The sequence below is a fragment of the Trichosurus vulpecula genome, chromosome 7 (assembly GCF_011100635.1).
Source record: "Trichosurus vulpecula isolate mTriVul1 chromosome 7, mTriVul1.pri, whole genome shotgun sequence".
NCBI lineage: Eukaryota > Metazoa > Chordata > Mammalia > Diprotodontia > Phalangeridae > Trichosurus > Trichosurus vulpecula.
Genome location: NC_050579.1, coordinates 196,260,751 through 196,281,204, shown reverse-complemented (window position 1 = coordinate 196,281,204; position 20,454 = coordinate 196,260,751). Strand labels below are relative to the sequence as shown.

Genomic DNA, 20,454 nt, shown 5'->3' with positions numbered 1-20,454 from the left:
TTTTCACCATTATTCTTTTGTATTTATACCTGGAAGTGATTTTCAGCACAAAAGAAGTCATTTTTAGAAACCCAACAAATCAATAATGGAAACTATTTTACTCATTAGAGGCAATGTCAGTGCAGAGATCACAGAAATTCCTAGAACATCTAATATCTTCTGCAACAATTAAAATAGAAACAAGACACTCTCTAAATTTAGAGACAGCACACTGAAAAGCTGAAATTTTGCAGGCAAGAAAACCTTTTATTTTAAACCATTAAAAGAACCAAAAATAGTCAGCAGGTGGCCACAAGTATCCATGTTTCATTAAAATCACATAAAACCTAAGTACAAAAGCACCACTGATTATTGCTCTAGAAAAACTGCATGAAAAATTCAAATATGCACAGTAAAAACACCACCGTCTGCACAGGACTAATTTTCAAAGCAAGTGCGTGGAATGCTGATCCAATTTTACACACGGCTTCCAATATTCAACTGATGTTCATATTACTTCGGGGGTCAGGGGGAGTGATGGGGGGCTTCCAAAAAGCATTGTTATGAGAAGGGAAAATATTCATCGATATACATTTTTTAATATGCTGCCTATCATAGTCCTAGAAAATTAGCATTTACAAAATACTTGATAAAAATATCTTTTAAAAGTTGTCCCGAGAGGTACATAAAATCCACCCCCAATTTTCGTGATAATTCATTCTCCCTTGTCACCTACAGATTCAGTTTTCCGTGCCTGTGGAAAGGAAAGGAAAAAAAAAAACAAAAAAAGAAGAAGGCCGTTACTAACCAGTCTCATACCCCAGACAGATAGCCAGCCACCCCACCGACACAACGTTGGCTTTTTTTTTTTTTTAAAGCATCCCTCCTTAAGCAGCTCCACTGCAAAGCCTATGTCCATTGTAGGTGCTCCACAGACAAGACAGGCATACATACCCGCAAACACACTTCTCTTTGTTTATCAGTCTCTGCTTTTCAGAAAGCCACAGAAGCCTTCCTTACCTGCAAGCTTCCACTGTTCATAATGAAAAGCAGCACACTACTATCTGATTCTAGCCACTGCACACAGGCAGACATTCTCTACCGTACCCTTAACTTTGACTGTTTCAATCTGCCCCTTTACTGACAGTGTGCTGGGTGGGGCACCTCGGGATGTTGAAACACTAACAGTTGAGCGATAGATGCGAATCTGCAATAACATCACGGGCAATAAAGAGAAACATTATGAACATGCTATCAATGGCTCGGATTCCCGAATCAATTTGAAAATGCACTGAGTCAATCGGCGGGAGGCATTGACAGAAAGTACCTCTTCGGCTTTAGTTTCACCATTTTCAGACGGTGTAGTACCTTCCTTTCCAGATTCCTGCTTCTCATCCTTCTTCCCCTTCGCACCTTTGTTAGCCTTTGTTCCAGGTTCCTTCTAACAGAGAGGATCAGAGCACAGGGAGATACGGAGTCATTAGAAGCGATGGGACATTCGCTAGGACCGATGAATGTCCTCAAAAACCGATAGCTGTGAAGGCTTTTATGAGGTGGCTGTCATGACTGTTGCTTATTAATATCCAATGAAAGCCTTTCACTAGATTAAAACAAACAAACAGCCCTGTAACCCTGGGCTCCATAGCTAAAATGCACTAAAAGGGGCTGTGATTTTCCCTCCCAGTGTGGGAACTCTCTCCACTGGCACACACACTAATCCATATCCGACTTGGTTTGTTCCTTCATATCTGGATTATTGCCCTCACTTCCGCCTCTTAGGATCTCTAGTTCTCCTTCAAGCTCAGACCCCTTCCAGAAGTCTTTCCTGACTCCCCTACTTGTGCTGCCTCACCTTGAAATTACTTTGTATTGTTTATTTTTTCTACCCTTCTTTTTACTCATAAGTAAAAAAAAAATACTTTTTTTTTCCTTCCTCTTCCCCCAAGGTAGGAAATGGTTTGTTTTTGCTTTTATATTCACAGTAACTAGCACAATGCCCAATACTAGTAGGTGCTTAGGGAATGACTGCAAAATATAATTTGATTAATACCTCCCAGGTAGTTGCTTGAGGCCCAAGTGATCTACCCAAGGTCACACAATTAGTGTCAGAGATAAGATGTGAACATAGGTCTTTGTAACTCCAGGGCTAGCATTCTATCCACAATCCCACAATGCCTCTACCCAATAAATCACTGCTTAGAAAATCCACTGGAGCTTGGCTTATCAGAAATACTTTTCCTTTTTTTTCTGAAAGGCCAATGATTTTGCTCATTTACTTGCTCTCCTTGGTGGAGAGTGTATCCCACTGATGCTAGGAGTGAATGCTACTTAGCAAGAAGAACATCCAATGTCTGACAAAAGGGTCAAGGCATTGAACTGTGCCAACTGCCTCGCTGTAGGCCTGGAGATTTGATAGAAAACAACATTTGGAAAGATGGCTTAGGGAGCAGTTAGAGAGAAGGGTCACCACAGTTGGTACAGCCATTAATTTCAATTAAAGGGTGAAATGTGAGGCAGGCAGCAAGGGGCTGGATTTAAGAATTCAGGTGAAAAGATGCTATTTTTAAGATCAAGCACCAGGAATGAATTTTTGCTGCTTCAAAAATTCGCCTGGAACTCTGGGACAGAGACAACTCACGAGATCACAAGCATTCAGAGCAGGAAGGGACCTCAGAGATCATCTAGTACCAACCCCCTCATTTTTCAGAGAACTCATGCTCAGGAATTGGTCCAAGGTCATACAGGCAATAAATAGCAGAACCGAGGATTCAGATGGGAAGTGTTTTGACTCTAAACACCAGTGCTTTCCCTACTATACCAAACTTGGGAAAAATCAAACAACCACACAGCAAAACGCCAAACTTTGAGCCAACATTGAAGGTTAGGATTGGCATAGAGCAAAAAGGCCTTTTGGGGCTCACACACCTGGATAGGTTTATATCCTATCAGTTACATGTGAGGCAATGTGACCCTTGGGTCATCCAGCCTGTTGCCAACAGCAACCTCAGAGACCATTCAGCTCCTCTAGGTTTGAAATGAAGCATATTTAAACTAGGTCCTCTGCCAGAATGGCTCTCAGAGCACCTGCCTTGGCAAAGCTAGATGCCCAAGAGCATAGTCAGCCCTCCTGTTTCCACTTTACTTAAGAGAAAAATGCCCTCTTTGTAGACCACAAACTACACATATTAATTTTTTGAGGATGTATCTAATCAGCAATGACAGTGTTCTAGCTAGTTCATTTAGCAACCATTCAGCCTGACCTTTCCCAGGAAATTGAGTTAGAGAGAGGATTATTATTTATGCATTTATTTAAAAATACCCCACCACTACCACCCAAGAGGGGAAAAAAAGTGCACTTCTTACCTTAGTGGTTTTTCTTGGTTTTGGTTCAGGTTTTGGTGGCGCGGGTTTCTGCAAAGACATTTTTAATCATGCAAATACTTAAAAAAAAATCAAACACTGAATCTTTTTGCCACTGTAGTGCACAAAAGTAGATGACACATTCTTTGACTCCCTAAGGTCTGTAATGTGATAGTTCTTAAGTCTCAGTACTCCAAACACCTGTTTCATATGGAACAGGTCTCCTCTAACCAGAGTGGCCCAAACCAGGCTCAGCAGAAATCTGATTCATCTTTAAAGTGTTTTGTCCTATTCTGAGTAGGAGGCATATTAGAAAGACCTTGAAAACCATTGTTATTTTGGACTCCAATTAAATGCATTTCAAGTGAGATGTAAAAGTTAACAACCCTAGCACCAAAGCAGGATACTTCTTTGAGTACATGTCTAATATTGCTATCTTAGAGTTTCTCTATAGTTCTTTTTATCAGAGCACATCAGTAAGTGTGATGTCACAGATACTTAAAATGTCCAATTCAAGGTAGGTTAGACTTATCTATGACCCATGAAATCTTAAGCAAAGCCTAACCAGGAAGAAAGAAGGTAGCTTATGAAGTATTTCAAAATTATTTCCAAATAGCATCATACACTCATCCCAATTTAGGTGGCCTGAAATAGCGGTTCAGGTTGGGTGGAATCTTTCACAACTATCCAATCCCTGTCTCTACCACAGGCAGACAGGAAGCCCCACCTGATGACGGTACAGCTCTAGGATATTATTGTACTAACATGAGAGGCAGCAGGGTATAGCAAATACACAGCTAGGTGGCATCATGATAGAGCACTGGACTAGGAGTCAGGAAGACCTGAGTTCAAATCCTCTCTCAGATGCTGCTGTGTTACCCTGGGCAAGTCACTTAACCTCTGTCTGCCTCAGTTTTCTCATCTGTAAAGTAGGAATGATAAGAAAATCTACCTCCTAGGGTTGCTATGAGATAACATGTAAAAAGCACTCGACAAACCTTAAAATGTTATATAATAATAATCATTATTATCATCATTGTTATTAGCAGCAGCAGCTGGAGTCCAGGACATCTAGGAGTTCAAGTCCAGCCTCTGACACATACTGGCTCTGTGACCCTAAACAAGTCACTTACCTTGGCTGTGTCCCAGACAACTTAAGGCTATGAGGTACAGAACAGGAGACAACCTGCACTGTACCCCACCAATTGTGCCAACACCATTTCTTGTTAATTAATTTCCTACCCCTAAATTAAGAGAGTCAAGAAAAATCTCACTGAAGGGAAGCAGTAACACAAGCTCACTTTGCTTTCCTTTCTCTTCTAGTATTTTACAGGTCTATTTCCATAAATAAACACCTGCTAGTTCTGCTGCCCCGCCTTCTTCCAAGGAGGCGCTCCCATCCAACAGACAGGGGGCCCGGCCTCCCCAGATGCCTTTTTAGCTTAGAGACAAAACAGGCATACTGAGGTCATGAGGCAGGATGATGAGATTTTCAACCCCTAATTCTCTGCAGTAACGAAAGCAAGGAAGTTGGCTATGAAAGAATATGATATGAAAATCGATCCTGCCACTATACTCCAGAACTGGCCTCAGGTGGAGGTCGGGAGGGCCAAACCCCAGAGAGGGATTGGGCAGGGTAGCTGAAAGGGTCCTGGACTCTGATACTGCTCTGACTAACTAACTGTGCAATCTCAAGCAGGTTATCTATGGACCTCAGAGCCCCTCTGGGTCCATCAGCTTCTTCATCTGTATAATAAAAACATATAATAAATATATACAAATATATAATGTAATACTGTCATATCATGTTATGTGTAAAAGTATTTATGCCCCTCTCCAAACACTTCCAGGCAATATGGATTTCAGGTACCCATCTGGTTTCATTGTCCAAAGTATACAGTGAAACTATAGATAATTCAAGTTTAGAAGAGCTCAGATTTCTAAAGTGTTCTACCAGCCAAAGAATAAGCCTTGGAGACCCAGGAATATTTTCATCAAAGACCCCAAGCCTCAAGCCTGCGGAGGCAGAATGGGTGTAGTGGAGAGTGTGGAACAAAGAGCCAGGAAGAACTGGTCTCAAGGCCTCTCAGGTCCCTTCCCAGTTCTAAATCTGCGATCCCATACACCTGTCCCCAAAGGCAAAATGGTAAGTCAGAATGGGAAGGGGCTCCCAAGTCTTTATACTATGGACTCCAGATACAGTTAACTCATCAGCTCTATTATTTTCTGTAAATGACATCATGCCTGCCCTTAGCTTTCAAAGGTCAACTCAATGGGAATGCACAAAGGTGACCCTCTGATTCCATATGTGATCCTGGTGACCCCAGAAATGAAGTTCTGCCCAAGTATGGCATGGATTGTTATATCTCAGGGAAAGGAAGGGGCATGTGCCTTTGCACTCATGTATGTGCGAGTATGTGCATGTGCTACTGATTCCTAGTCACCAAAAGCCTCATTATTTATTTACTTAAAATAAGACAGAAAAATCTACAGGCAAAACTAGCTATGGAGTCACTGAATAGAATAGCTTGCTGTGTTATCTGTTGTTAAAATCTAAAGATAATACAAACTTCACTTTTTGAGCCTTTGCTAAAGGTGTGAGAAAAAGGGGAAAATTATGCACTGGGCCTCCTCCCTCACCCACCAGGAGGTCAGGAATAACGCAATGCAGTGCAATGACTGTTAGAGAAAACCTGCCCTTCTCCTGTTATTCCACACTTCAACCTCCTCCCTTTTCCCTAGCCTTCATTTTGCTTTCTCTAATGGTTCTTCGAAAACTCATTTTCTTTCATCATTTTTAGGGGGGTAGGGTGCAGGTCCATGATTTTTTTTTCTATTGATAGAATTTCTAGTGTGGAAACTGCTCCCTCCACTGCAGACAAGCAACTTATAGTCTGCCTGTGTTAAAAAGAGGTCGAGATTACACAACCAGTCAGAAGCAGGACTCAAACCCGACACTTTCTAACCTCTAAGGCCAGTCCTCTATGCATTATGCTTGGTTGCATCTCACTCCTTTTCAGAGTGGCTGGTTAATGTGAGACACACAGAGGATTCTCTAATTTACACCCTAACTGCATTTTCAATTTGGTCCTGATACCACTTTCTGATTTGGTGCCTACCTCCTACTATAGGCCCTGCTGTAATAGGTATGTGCCCCTCAGTGTGAAAGCCCTAGAGGGTCAAAATCAGCATAAACCCCAGCACTGGGGAGTCTTCTGTACCCCTTGCCATTCACGATCCCTCTTGTCTGCCACTGGTCTATACTATTTCAAGGGTCCTCCCTGACCAGGAGTAGAGAACCTGCAGCCTAGAGGCCACATGTGGCCTTCTAGGTCCTTGGGTGTGGCCTTTTGACTGAGTCCAAGTTTTACAGAACAAATCCTTTTATTAAGGGAATTTGTTCCCTGAAGTTTGGATTTAGTCAAAGGGCTGCACTTGAGGACCTAGAGGGCCACATGTGACCTTGAGAATGCAGGTTCCCCACTCCTGTCCCAGTATACTATACTCAGTATAGTATAAAAGAGCTGTAAGGAACCTTAGAAATCACCTGGTCTAGAGGTTCTTAACCTTTTTGTGTTAGAGACCCCTTTAGCATTCTGGTGAAGCATACAGACCCCTTCTCAGAATGCTGTTAAATGCATAGAATACTTAAAGATTACACAGGAAACCAATTATATTGAAATACAGTTAGCAAAATATTTTTTAAAAACAGTTTACAGGCCCCCAGGCTAAGAGCCCCTGACCTCCTATACAGCTGGGCTGCCCAGAGGAGCTCTGAAGTCCATAGTGTTCAAATGACCTGTCCAAAGTCACACAGCTAGTTAGGCAAAGCAATCCTAGAATCTAGGCCCTTCCCACTACTCTATCTACCCTGCTCAAGCTCCATTTTAGATCTGGCTCTTCCAACCTCTGCCTGAGGCCAATTCTGGGGTCTAGTGGTAGGAATGACACTGAAACTGAAGTGAAAGTAGGAGAGAATGAGTTAGCAGGATCAGACCGCCGGCCCCAATGAGAGCAGTAGTGTTCTCCCGCCATGGGCTTCCCTCCCCAGGTAAGGCCAGTCTTTCTCTCCCATCTGGTGCACGTTGGGATGTGTGTCTAGGTGGGGTAGTGGGAGCCCTACTTGTCACCAAGCCTTTCAAGCTGGGTGAGGCACTCCAGACCACTCCTACAATTCCTCCCAACACAGAAGATTACCAATCTTTCCACGTCTTAATCAGGGAAAGACAGAGAGCCAGACTTCCTGCCAAAGATACCACATCATTAAACAGGACCCAGATGCCAAGAGAATACCTAATATATTTCTTTTGCATTTGTGATTCAATTATCTTGTACAAGTCTATACTGTCACATTTCATTGGTGCCTCTGATACAGTGAAGCTGTTTTAGATTGCTCCATTAAATTGTAAGCACCTCGAGGGCAGGGACCATCCTTTGCCTCTTTTTGTATCCTCAGCACTTGGCATAGTGCCTGGCACATAGTAGGTGCTTAATAAACGTTTACGGATTGATTGATTGGCGGCACCGGTGAAACATGACTGAATAGTTGTGACACCAGTTATTTTAAAACAGAGAAAAGGGAGCAAGGGAAACATCACCTTACCATTCCTTTCAACAGCAACGTCACTGACTTGCTCTGGAATGGGGGACCATGTGCCCACAGGGACTACCCCAAGGGGCTTTATAAAATACTTACAGCTGACAATCTTGCAGACCGTCTTGTGGGCTAGAAAGAGAACATAAATATTTGAGTTGTATTATATCAAATCAGAACAAAAAACCAAAACCAAAAAAATTCCACTAATTCTTACTTTCAGATGTCTTTTTTGTGTGATTAGTTATAATAAAAAAACCTACATTTGTATAGTGCTCTATAATGTTTCTATAACACCAACTTTTTGAGGTAGATAGGGAAAGTATTATGATCTCCATTTTGTTGATGAGGAAATTAAAGTTCAAAGCAGGTAAGAGAGTTGGCCAAGGTCACACAGAGAGTAAACAAGGTCCCCTGACTCCGATATCTGTCTATCACACAATGTCAAATAATTCAATAATCCAGTAAACATTTATTAAGTACCTACTATGTGCTAGGCATTGTACTAAGCAATGGAGTTAAAAATAAGGAAAAGAAAGTACGAGCACGCAAGGAACTTCTAGTCCAATGGGAGAAGAAGACAAGGTACAAAAGGAAGTTAGAGGAAGAAGGATCAGAGTAGGGGGAGGGGTCTGAGGGCAACACAGGGGCATTATTTTCCACAGAGTCCAACCAAGCAGAGCTACTGATGTAAAGAGTCTCTTTTAGAATTTTAAAAGCTTCAAGTTCTTCATATATTACAACAACAATGTTACTTGCAGCTATTGTGGCTGTGTAAGGCCAACAACAAAACCACTACCACCAGCACACAGGAGGGCTGCTAGCACAGGTTCTTTGCTATGCTTTTCTAAGGAAAGCAACTTTAAGAGGCTAACAATCTCAGTTTAATCAAACATACATATATCATTCACTTAGTTCAGGGGGGAAAGCCAGCACCCTGAACTTCAGAGCAAATACAAATAGAGAAAATAATCCAAATCAACAGATAGGCTTCTAGCTGTCTGAACAAGGCTATACATACAGTTACCAGAGAGAGAAGCACCAACATCTAGGTTTTTCAAAGCTGGGGGGAGGGCTCCTTAATGGTCCACACCAACACTCTTCCAATGAGTGAGCCCCAATGCAAAAGGCTGTGGGCCTGGGGCTTCACACCTAGCAAGACTCAATCAAAGGCACTTGATTGCCTTAGTGCTGAGAAGCACTCCAAAAGAAAAAAAAAACAGTAAAAAGTCCCACTTTGTTTGCCCTTACTTATATCAGAAATAATTCAAAAGCAAGTATGAAAAATGGCACACAATGTATTGCTAGAAGAAACAGGTTTGGTTCTCTCAACTTAGGGAAAAGTTAGGGAAAGAAAAAGAAAAAAAGAGAAATTTAATGTTTTGCCATAAACTATGATTGAAACTTCCGGGAGAACAGTGCAAGACAAGCTGCGGTACTTTTACAAAAACTAGCTCTCATCTCCCTCCCTTCTTTGCAGAGGTGGGAGATAATGGGTGTGGAATATTGCATATATTGCCACATAGGATTGATGTATTGATTTGTTTGGCTAAATGACTTTTTTTCCCCTTTTCTTTAAAAAATTTTTGTTACAAGGGATAAGCTCACTGTGTGGGAGGAAATATATTTAGAAATGAACATGATATAAAAATAAAAACATCAATAAAATAAGATTAAAAAACAGCTCTCCATTGTCATTCTATTTCTTCAAAAGTAACTAACTTCAGTTAATACATGAACAAACTTGTTTCATTTAGAAACAAATGCAAATATTTGTAGAGGTCCAGATGAGATGCAATTTCCCTTTTTGTTACTGTGCTATTACAGAAGAGAACTGATAAGGATGCCAAGCATTTGTTTTGTTTTTAAAGTTGCAGTTTGTCTTTAAGAAGTTAACCAGTTGCAGGTTGAACTGACATATTACTTACCAATTCAAACATTTTCAGTGGCTCTCTATTGGCCATAGGATAAAATATAAACTCCTTAGCCTCCCATTTAAAGCCTTCCACAATCTGGCTGCCACTCAAATTTCCAGAAATTTCATATTACTTCCTTTCGGTGCAGAGCCATACGTATTGTGAGAATTCTTGCCTGAGGCAAATTCAGTTGGGTGGGTGGGTGGGTGAGGGTGGCAGAAGTACAGATAATAGTATATTTTGGTATAGTTCTGCAAGGAGATGATACAGTTCAACCTTGAAAGAGCCTTTACTACTCTGGAGAATGGGAGGGATGAGGCCCCATAGAGGGGGAACCATGGTAATACAACTCCAAAGGGAATGGTTGGCAAAGGAATGTGATGAGGGTAAGGTGCAGGGAAGGGTACCCTACTCTATGCCTTTGTATCTGCTGGCCCCCATTTCTGGAATTCACTCCTTTCTCTCTTTGGCCTCTCAGAACAGCTAAAATACCTAGCTTCCTTTTAAGGTTAAGCTCTACAGCTACTTCCTTCATGAAGTCTCCTCTTCTCTCCTCTCCTTAAACTACCCACACACAGTATCCCTTCACCCCATTCTCAGAGTACAAGACCTCATCTTGTCCTTCACTGAGAAAACAAGAGGCCATTTGATGTGAGTTCTTTCTTCTCCATGTCTCAGAATCCCTTGACATTATCCCTCATTCCTGCTCTCTCAAATACTCAATGTCTCATTATCTATAAACTCCTTCCCCACAGCCTACAAGCACACCCAAGTCTCCCCCATTCTCAAAAACCTCTCACTACATCCTATTCTCTCAAGTTTTCGTCCTTTATCATTCCCTTCACAGCTAAATCTCTAGAAAAAAATTATCTATACTGGTAACCAGTTGCCTCCACCTCCTCTCCTTTTCTTTATTTCTTGACCTTCTGTAATCTAGCTCCTCACTTGACCATAACAGAAACTACCCTTTCCAAAGTCACCAATGATTTTCTAATGGCCAAGTCTGACAGATTTTTCTCAATCTTCATCCTACTTAATGTTTCTGATGCATCTGGCATTCCTGACCACCTCTCCTCCTGGTTACTCTCTCCTCTCAGGGTTTTTTGTGTCATGGTTCTTTAGGTGACCTCATTGGCTCTCTCTATTCCAATTTATTCTAGACACAGCTGCCAGTGATTTTCCTAATGCCCACACCTAACCACATCACTCCTCTACTCAATAAATTCCAATGGCTCCGTATTTATTTCTAATATCAATTACAAACTAAAGTCCTTCACAATCTGGCCTCAAACTACCTTTCAGGCTTTATTACATACCACTCCTTTCAAAACACATTCTTTGTTCCAGCTGAACTGGTCTTCTTACTATTCTTTATACCTGAAAAACCATTATGCCTCTGCATAATGTGTCCCTCAGGCCTGGAATGTATCACCTCTTCATCCCTGTCTCTTAGAATCTCTAGTTTCCCTTAAGGGTGAGTTCAAGCACTACCTTCTACATAAATATAGCTTTGCTGATCACCTCAAATCAGCAAGCATCTATCTTGTATACACTTTCAGATAAACATGAAGGTATTGAGGTTTCACTCCTATTATAACCCTAGTGCCTAGCATAGTGCTTGGCACATAGTAGGTGCACTTCATTAATACCTACTAAGATTGTTTGATTCTTCCAAATGTTAGCACTCTCTCCATCTTGAAATTACTTTGTACTGTATTTACTTTCTAGGTATAGATTGTGTTATTCATGTAAATTATAAGGTTCTTAGGACTGTTTCATTTTTTGCCTCTGTACCCCAAATGACTTATAACATAAGATGCTTAATACATGTCTGTTGAGTTGATTTAAAATGTCTTCAACTTCAAAGTTGAAGTCATTAATTAATATCATGCAGTCACACTCTTCTACTGTGGAATTTCTCCTCATTTGAACAGGGAGGTTAGAATGAGAGGCAACAAAGTAAAGGAGACAGAGAGTAGGCCTCATAGTCAAGAAGACCTGGGTTAAAGTTTCATCAGTGACACTGGCTATGTGACCCTGAGCAAAGAACTAAAGATTTCAGTACCTTAAGCAACCCTCTAAGACTATAAGTTACACGACAGTGGCTTTTCTGCTTTGGTAGAGGGACGGTGCTCACCAAGACCATCCAATCAATAACCATCGACTCAGTCCAGCCTAAAATTCATACTCCATTCATTTTGATTTTGTGCTTATTTAGACAGGGAGGTTTATCTTCATACAGCAAATACTTTCTTTATGAATAGTACAAATTAATATAATAAACAGGCTGCCAGGGAGAATATTAAAGCCACTTAAGAAAATAGTTCTCCTGTGCCACTAAGCATCTTCAAAAGCACACGTAAATAACAGACATGCTATTTACAAATCAGTCATGTAATTCTACAAACAAAACACCCTTTGCAAAATAAAAGAAGAGAAATCATTGGAGTAATGGTCATTATTCATGGTTGGGCCATAAGGATATAATAAAAATGGTGATACTATGTAAATTAACCCACGGATTTAGTGCGATATCAATCAAATTGTCAAGAGGGTACTGTATAGAACTAGATAAAATCATGCTAAAATTCATTTGGAGGAACTAAAGGTCAAGAATCTCAAGAAAAATAATGAGAAGGAGGCCTAGCATTGCAAAATGTCAAACTATTATAAATCAGAAATTATCAAAATGATTTGATACTGGTTTTAAACGAAACTTTAAAAAAGATTAAGACTACATAAAAGAAGCAGAAACTACAGAACATATTTGATAAACTGAAGAACAGAAACCACAAGAGGAAAGGAAATGAGCATTTATTGATGCTTATTTATTAAGGCACTTAATTTATTAAGTCCCTATTCTATGTCAGCACTTTACAAATATTATCTCATTTGATCTTCATCAATATCCTGGGAGGTAGTAGGCTATTATTATCCCTATTTTACAGCTGAGGAAACTGACAAAGATAGAAGTGAAGTATCTTCAGGGTCACACAGTTACTAAGTATCCAGGGACAAATTTGAACTCAGGTCTCCTTGACTCCAGGTCCAGCGTTCCATCCACTGCATCACATAGCTGCCTAAGGAATAGCTCTCTAAGAGTAAAAACTGCTGGGGAAAATATAAAGCTGATGCGAAAGATACAGCTTAGACCAGTACCTTAGATGACACAGTAAAAACTGTCTTTTACCTTTCTTCATATCCCCAGCACTTAGCACAGATCCTGGTACATGGTAGGTGTTTAATACAAGTAAGAAAAAGAAAGACAGTGGCCATGTCTTAGCAACACATGCAAGGGCAGCTAGGTGGTCACCGGCTCTGGAGTCACGAGGACTTGAGTTCAAATCTGGACTCAGGCACTTAACACTTACTAGTTGTGTGACTTTGGGTAAGTCACCTAACCCTGATTGCCTTGCCTCCCCCCTCCAAAAATAAAATTTAAAAATTAAAAAAAAAAACAACCATACACAACATTTCATACCTATAGTCAGTCAATAAATATTTATTAAGTGCCTACTACGTGCTGGGCACTGGGCCAAATGCTAGTGATACAAAGAAAGGAAAATAAGACAATTCTTGGCCACCATTAAAACACTGCAAAGGAGGATGCCACCCAAAGACAAAATCTTACTAGAGAGGAAGAATCCATAAGAACACACATCAACTAGGAGTGGGGCTGTATGTCTCCATTCTAAAAAACATAACAAGAGTAAAATTAAACACATTCTAGTGAGGGAGATAACATAAATATCTAGTTATTTACAAAATCTATAAAGAGGATATGAAAGTAACCTGAAAGGGGAAGGGATCAGCAACTGGGGAGGGGCTGGGGAGACCAGGAAAGGCTTCCTGTAGAAAGTGTGATTTAAGCAGCATCCTGAAGGAAGCAGGGAACCTGGGAGGTGGAGGTGAGGGGGAGGGCATTTCAGGCATGGGGGACAGCCAGAGCAAGGTCTAGAGATGGAGTATAGTGCAGGAAATTGCAAGTAGGTTAATATAGATAATTTGCAGAGTGTGTGTGGGAGTACGGTGTAAGAAGATGGGAAAGATAGGAAAGGGTCAGGTCACAAAGAATTTTAAATGCCAGAGGTTCTATATTTGCTAAGAGGAGAAAGGAATGTTTCACCAATAGTGGGATTCCCATAGTGAGTTACAGCCTATTTGATCAATCAACAAGCATTTATTAAGTGCCTACTATGTGCACTGTATCCACTGCACTAAACCCTGAGGATACAAAGTAAATATGAAAAGTCTCTGTCCGTATTGTTGTTCATCCTTCATTCTCAAAAAGGACCAATGATTGTGATGTCTTGACTTGTGAGAGAGTTGGCGTTGAGAGAAGCAGAGCTGCTCAAAGTCCTCAGCCCACCCAGAGTCATTGGAGACCAGCGGCAAGACAAAGGTCAAGATGACTGGCTGTGGCCCAGGAGGCAATAGGTGACTTTGGCCTTTTTAAATTAAGGTTTTTCCCAGGTCTGTCTGTCTGAGGCCATGCCCATTTGATGACTACAGGCTAGGTAAGAATTGAGACAAAAACGTGGCCCAATCTACCATCTCTCAAATATCAACCTGGGTGGGGAGGACCCTCAGAGCTTCTGGCCAGAATTGAAAACAATTGTTATTTACACCCATTTTAATCCAATACCTAAACAATGTGCCATAGAGGTTTGGGCTGGACTTATTACTGGACATTCAATGAAAGCCAGAATGATTTGTGTTTAAAGGCCTAGTCACGTAGCTGCATTTAAACACAATAGGCTTTTTTTAAAAGCATGCTTTTCAGAGCTATATTTCAAGAAGTCAAAAATCAAAAGTGCACAGGACAAAAGTAAATTGTCTCAGCTTTTTGAGGAAATAAAGGAGGTGGAGGAGGATGAAAAGTAAATTGTCTCAGCTTTTGGAGAAGGAGGATGAGGAGGAGATGATGACAACACGTACACGTAAAGGAATAGAAAAGGTACACATAGAATAGATTCTATAAGGCAACCTCAGAGGGGAAGGCACTAGTAGCTGGTGGAAGAGTGCAGGGAGGGCTGGGAATGTCCTCCTGCTAAAGGTGGCAGAATTTGAGCAGAATCCTGAAGGAAGATAGTTTGGGAAGGGTAGGCGTCATTGGGAGGAATCATTTAAAGATTTATGTAAAAGGTGGTGTTTGAGGTAAGTCTCAGAGGAAACAAGCGATTCCAAGAGATGAAAGTGAGGAGTGACATGTCTTCTATGAATGGAGACAGTCAGTGGAATGGTCCAGAGAGGGAAGATGGAGTGTTGTACATGAGAAACAGCAAATAAGGCAGTATGGCTCAATCAGAGAATGCATGGAAAGGAGCGATATATAAGACTGGAAAGATCGCGTGGAGCTAGGCTGTGAAGAGCTTCAAGTGTCAAAAGGAATTTTTATTTGATAAATAAAAGAGTTGGTGTATTTTATTGAATATGTGGGGAGAGTGGCAGGGACAGAACTCTGCTTTAGGAAAATCACTTTGGTACCTGGGAGGAGGATGGATTGGAGAAGGGAGATATTTCAAGAGGGGAGACTAAGGAGAAGGTTATTGCAGTAATCCAAAGAGAGGAGATTAGGGCCTGAACTAGGGAGAAGACTGTGAGTGGAGAGAATGAGACAAAAAAGTGACGTTGCGAAGACAGAAATGACAAGATTGGGTAAATGATTAGACATGTAGAGTGAAGGAAAGTGATTTTTTTTGGCACGAAGGTAGCAAATCTAGTGACTGAAGGGATGGTGGTACCCCAGAGAGCAACAGAAAAGTTGAGAAGAAGCACAGTATGGGGGAAAGAGGAGTTCTAGTTTGCATATGCTGAATTTGAGATGCTTATAGGACATCCAGTTTCGATGGGGAGAAACTTGTTGTCCAGAGACTAGACAGAAGACGTAGCATGGGTGATAGGAAAGGAAGACCTGAATGATAGTGGTGTCTGTGTGCATGAAGAGAAGTGTATCTATTCAAGGGACGTTATGGAGATTGAAACAAGTTCTGGTATATATATATACAGGAGAAGTAAGAGTGAGAAGTGAACAGTGACTCTAAGTTTGCAAACCTGGGGGTAGCTGGGAGGATAGTAATGCCCCCCACACTAACAGTGTATTTACAAAGAAGGATGGGTTTGAGGAGAGAAATGAGAAAATCTGCTTTGGAGATCCTGAGCTTGCTATGTCTACAGAGCATTTAGTTTGAAACATCCAATAGGCAGTTGGTAACATGGGTCTGGAACTCAGGTGAGAAGCTATTTATTTCATGTTCTCAATGACACCCATGTTTCAATTCTCCAGACTGTAGAGCCTTGTGTCTCAGCCAAAAATCACAGCAGAAGATGACTGATTTGAATAAAACTCCTTTGTTTCAAGAAGTTTGGGGTCATTAAAAGAACTTTGGAATTTCTCAAAAGCCATCCAGGATACTCTTACGTTCAATTGCAATTCACTGTCTTGTCTATTTGCAATGACCATTTGTGTATGCACATATACCCATTCTTACAGAGTTACAAACATACAAACCCATTGATGGGCAAGCTCTCTATAGACTGGCAAAGGTCATGGCATAATCTGAACAATATACATCCTCGATCCATTTGTTTTTTCTTCCTAGGTGGACAGTAGGCCAAAACTCTTTTTGAGAAGTTATGGATCTCATCCAGGAGGCATTGAAATTTTATTCACGAAAAAAAATCTGTAGGATCTCATCATCTACAGAGATTCCCTCTTTGACTTGGATTCTAGGTTGGATCTTTCACACAATGGTGATGTCTCTTGGTTTTATCATATGCCTAATATTAGTGATCAAAGAGTGATCAGACAAGGTAATCCTCTTAGATCTTTCGAGAAATCTTGTGTGATTTTAATGTATTCATAGGAGGTACCTAGTAGGGGGAGAGTCCTGTAGAAAACATTTTACTCCATTAAATCACATTTTTGTTTTTTATAGTCAACAAATAATAAGCCCAGTAGGACCTCGTCTCTCTATACTTTTTAGTTAATTATGCCACAGTAAAGACATCTTTGATGCTTACTGCATAAATGACCATGGTCATGTAATTTAATCTCCCTCATCTCTAAAATAAGGGGGTTGGCCTAAATGTCTTTCAGGTCTAGAACTACAATCCTATGGAATCTACAGTGGAACATTAGTTGAGAAAAGCTTCCTCTTCCCTTCTAATACTCTCATCAAGGATGCCCTTCATGCAAGGGTAGATTATTCTCTAAAACATTTATGCAGATGATAAAATAGGCAGGTAGGCAGACAGTAGAACAGGGTAAAGTGGATTTGGAACCAAGACCCTCTTGGTTCAAATCCTAGTCCTGCCGTTTCCTATCTGTATGACCTTGGAAAAGTCATATGACCTCTTTGGATATTAAGTTTCTTCATCTATAAAATGAGGGAGTTGGACTAGATGGCTGGTTTTTAAGGTCCCTTCTAGTGCTAAATCTATTAACATACTCTCTCGATCACCTTTGGGAGGAGGGGACATAGGGAGTATAACAAAGACCTTGAAAATCAATCTCTTCACGGTTCACCATTTTGTTACCTCCAGCCTAGTTCTTTTCTGTGTACCCTTAATTTAGTCCACTCGCTTTTCCCAACTTTGTCCCCTACAGTTCCATTGCTACCTCTCTATAAGCACATCAGGGATAGAGATGTTAGAATTCATGTTTGGCAGCTCCATTGTCCTTGACAGTGTTAAAAGTTTATTATAAAAATCTTTGCAGATCTTTGCTACCTTTTGTTTACTTGTTGTTCTTCTTTCTATTTTATCTTTAAATGACCTTGGGATGACTCTGCTTAGTTGGGTCTCATGCTAAGTAAGCTTTCTTTAAATTGGTTTTTCCCTCCATGGTTTATAATTGTTTTATGAAGTAACACTAAGCATACTCTTCCACCACCCTTCTCTGTAAGATTTGACAAAGGAGATTATATTTCTCCATTCCTCCTGTCCTTGTTGTGAGGATCAAACAAGATAATATTTGTAAAGTGCTTAGCTCAGTGCCTGGCACCTAGTAGGTGCTTAATAAATGCTTTATTTCCTTCTTTTCATATTTTTCTGCTTGCCAAACTAGTCAAGTGTTTGCTGACTAAGGCAGTTTTTAAGATCTTTTGGTCTCCTTGTCATGGCAACTGAATTAAATCAGTTAAACACAGATATGATATTATAACTGGTGTTGATATTCGTTCCTTACACTCTTTGTTTTGTTTCGTTTTTTTGAGGGGGGAAGGCAGGGCAACTGGGGTTAAGTGACTTGCCCAAGGTCACACAGCTAGTAAACGTGGCAAGTGTCTGAGGCCGGATTTGAGCTCGGGTCCTCCTGACTCCAGGGCCGGTGCTCAGTATACTCACTGCGCCGCCTAGCTGCCCCTGTTGCTTGCATTCTTTCCCATATTCTAGCATCGATAGCTTGTTTAAAACTATTTTATTTACCAGCCATATGCTTTTTCTAATATCTATTCTTCTAGGTTTTTTAAATTAATTTTTATCTTTGTTTTAACACATTGAGGATCTGACTATAATCAGAAAGCTGATTCAGGAGTAATGTGCACATCTGTAATGGGTCATTTCCTGTCTTTTAAGATGGAGAAAGATGCTCTGAACATCTACTTGTACATGACAATGTGGTAGATGCTAGTGATACAAACTTTTTTTTTTTCAAAAACATGTTCTCTGTTCCTCAAGGAGCCTACAATCTAGTAAGGAAAGGCTAGTGGTTATTGAGAAGCAGAAAGCAGTGAATATGCACAAAATTGAAATGAATGCTCAAGTTAAACTGAACCACATAAATTGACTCCAACAGCAAGTAGAGAACCAGGAAAGATTCTGGATGATGAACTTATGAAGCTCTCTGACAGTCATAGACTGAGTTAATAATAGTAATGTAACGATAAGCTGAAATTATTGTGTGATCAATAGCTTCACATAGACTACATTGGATGAATTCAATATCTAAGTTATAGAGCTATAACTAAGGGCGATAGGTACCACATGAGATGAAAAGTTTCCATCTTTATGCAAAATAGAAATGCGATTAAACAAGCCTAATAACAGCAAGCTTTTATAATTTTAGGTACAAATGTGGATTTTGGAGTACTGTAAGGTCTTAAGAGCTAGCAAAAGAGCTCAACATTTCCACCATCATTCTTAACTCTTTCCTGTCAGCCATCTAGTCCTTTCAAAATACTTTCATTAATGCCTTTCATTTTTAAACCACACTCATTTTCTCTTAATAAGCCATCCCCTCCCCCAATAAATTATTCTTTATACCAACATTTCCAACAAATTTCAACCAAAAACAGTTGAAATTTTATTTATTTTATTCTTTTATTTTTAATTTAAACAGCCAATGCATTTGATAAGTATATCACACTTTACACCCATAGTTCCACATTTCTACTGAGAAGGAAGGTGTTTCCTCGTCATTTCTCCATCATATTTCAACAGGCGTTATCATTTACATTATTAGAGGAATTTTGCATATTATTCTCTTGGTTCTGCTTTCTTCACTCTGTACACTCTGTACTCTGTAATACAAGTATTCCCATATTCCTTTGAATTCCGGATACTCTTAAAAGTTAGTGCTTCTCCCCACATACCAATTACTTTGAATTTATTAATCTATACACGTGTTGTTCCTCTCAGAAGAATTCCACAAGGGTAAAAGATGGTTTCACTTTTGTCTTTGGAGGACAGTGTCTGACATAGAAGGTATTTAATAATAAATTATCTGTTGAATTTAATTGAATTCCTCATATTCATTGTTTCTTATGTTACCTATCTGATCTTACCTAGATTGAAGATCCATTAGGTGAAAACACATTAATAAACTGTAAAACCTGCTGTCCTTGTCACCTCTCTAAGTAACACAACGGACAAGCTATATTGGAAGATAATGTAAGAGACTCTTGCATGGGCTCTAGAGGAGAAATGTTCACATTGAAGCATTTTTCTACAGAGCCTGACTTCTACTGCTCCGATGAGCTTACTAGCTTCTGAAAATTTAAGGATATCAGAAGAATTTCAAAATATAAAAAAGGTCTGGGACATGAAAATGAGAAAGCATTTTAAGTTGATTGTACCTAAGCCAATCTGTTATCTAAAAAGCTAACCTTGCAACTACTAAAGAAAAATTTTTTTGCCCCTGCTCAAAATTCCTGAGATCTACCTTTCTTCTTCAGAAAAGAATGTCTTATCACCTTTCTTTTCATAATCATCATGTGGGAACTTCCTTCAATATGCAAATGCTGGAGACTGTGATAAGCCTTTGGTTTATAGCCAGCAGGTGTATGTGTGCATGTATATGGTAGACAGATGGATGGATACCTTCTTGAAAATCTGTCCCCTGAAAAGCTCTAGTCTTTGAAAGCTAAGGCAACTTTAGGAAATTGCATGGTTCAGTGGGATCAGGATTCGGAATCAGAGGACCTGGGTTCAAATACTGATTCTCCACTTCCTGTGTATGTGACTTTGGGCAAGTCATCTTACTTCTTTGGGACTCAAGTTACCTCATCTATAAAATGTAGGGGTTGGATTTGATCATTTGTAAAGTCCCTTTCAAGTCTAATCTTATAAATAACTGGATTATCTGACAGATATGAAATACAATAA

General features: G+C 40.1%; 1 protein-coding gene across 5 annotated transcripts in view; it reads right to left on the bottom strand.

The window, feature by feature from the left end:
- Positions 1-225: 225 nt before the first annotated feature.
- Positions 226-20,454, bottom strand: part of HMGN3 (high mobility group nucleosomal binding domain 3) — a 77,366-nt gene continuing 57,137 nt past the window's right edge. For 2 of the 5 annotated variants that reach the window (XM_036769397.1, XM_036769396.1), the window contains exons 4-7: positions 8,036-8,065; positions 3,343-3,390; positions 1,307-1,420; positions 741-1,186 (exon numbers count right to left, since the gene is read on the bottom strand). In XM_036769397.1, the coding sequence (XP_036625292.1) occupies positions 1,040-1,186; positions 1,307-1,420; positions 3,343-3,390; positions 8,036-8,065 (339 nt within the window). In that variant the 3' untranslated portion in view covers positions 741-1,039. The other 3 variants (XM_036769399.1, XM_036769400.1, XM_036769398.1) reach the window with 3 other exon arrangements.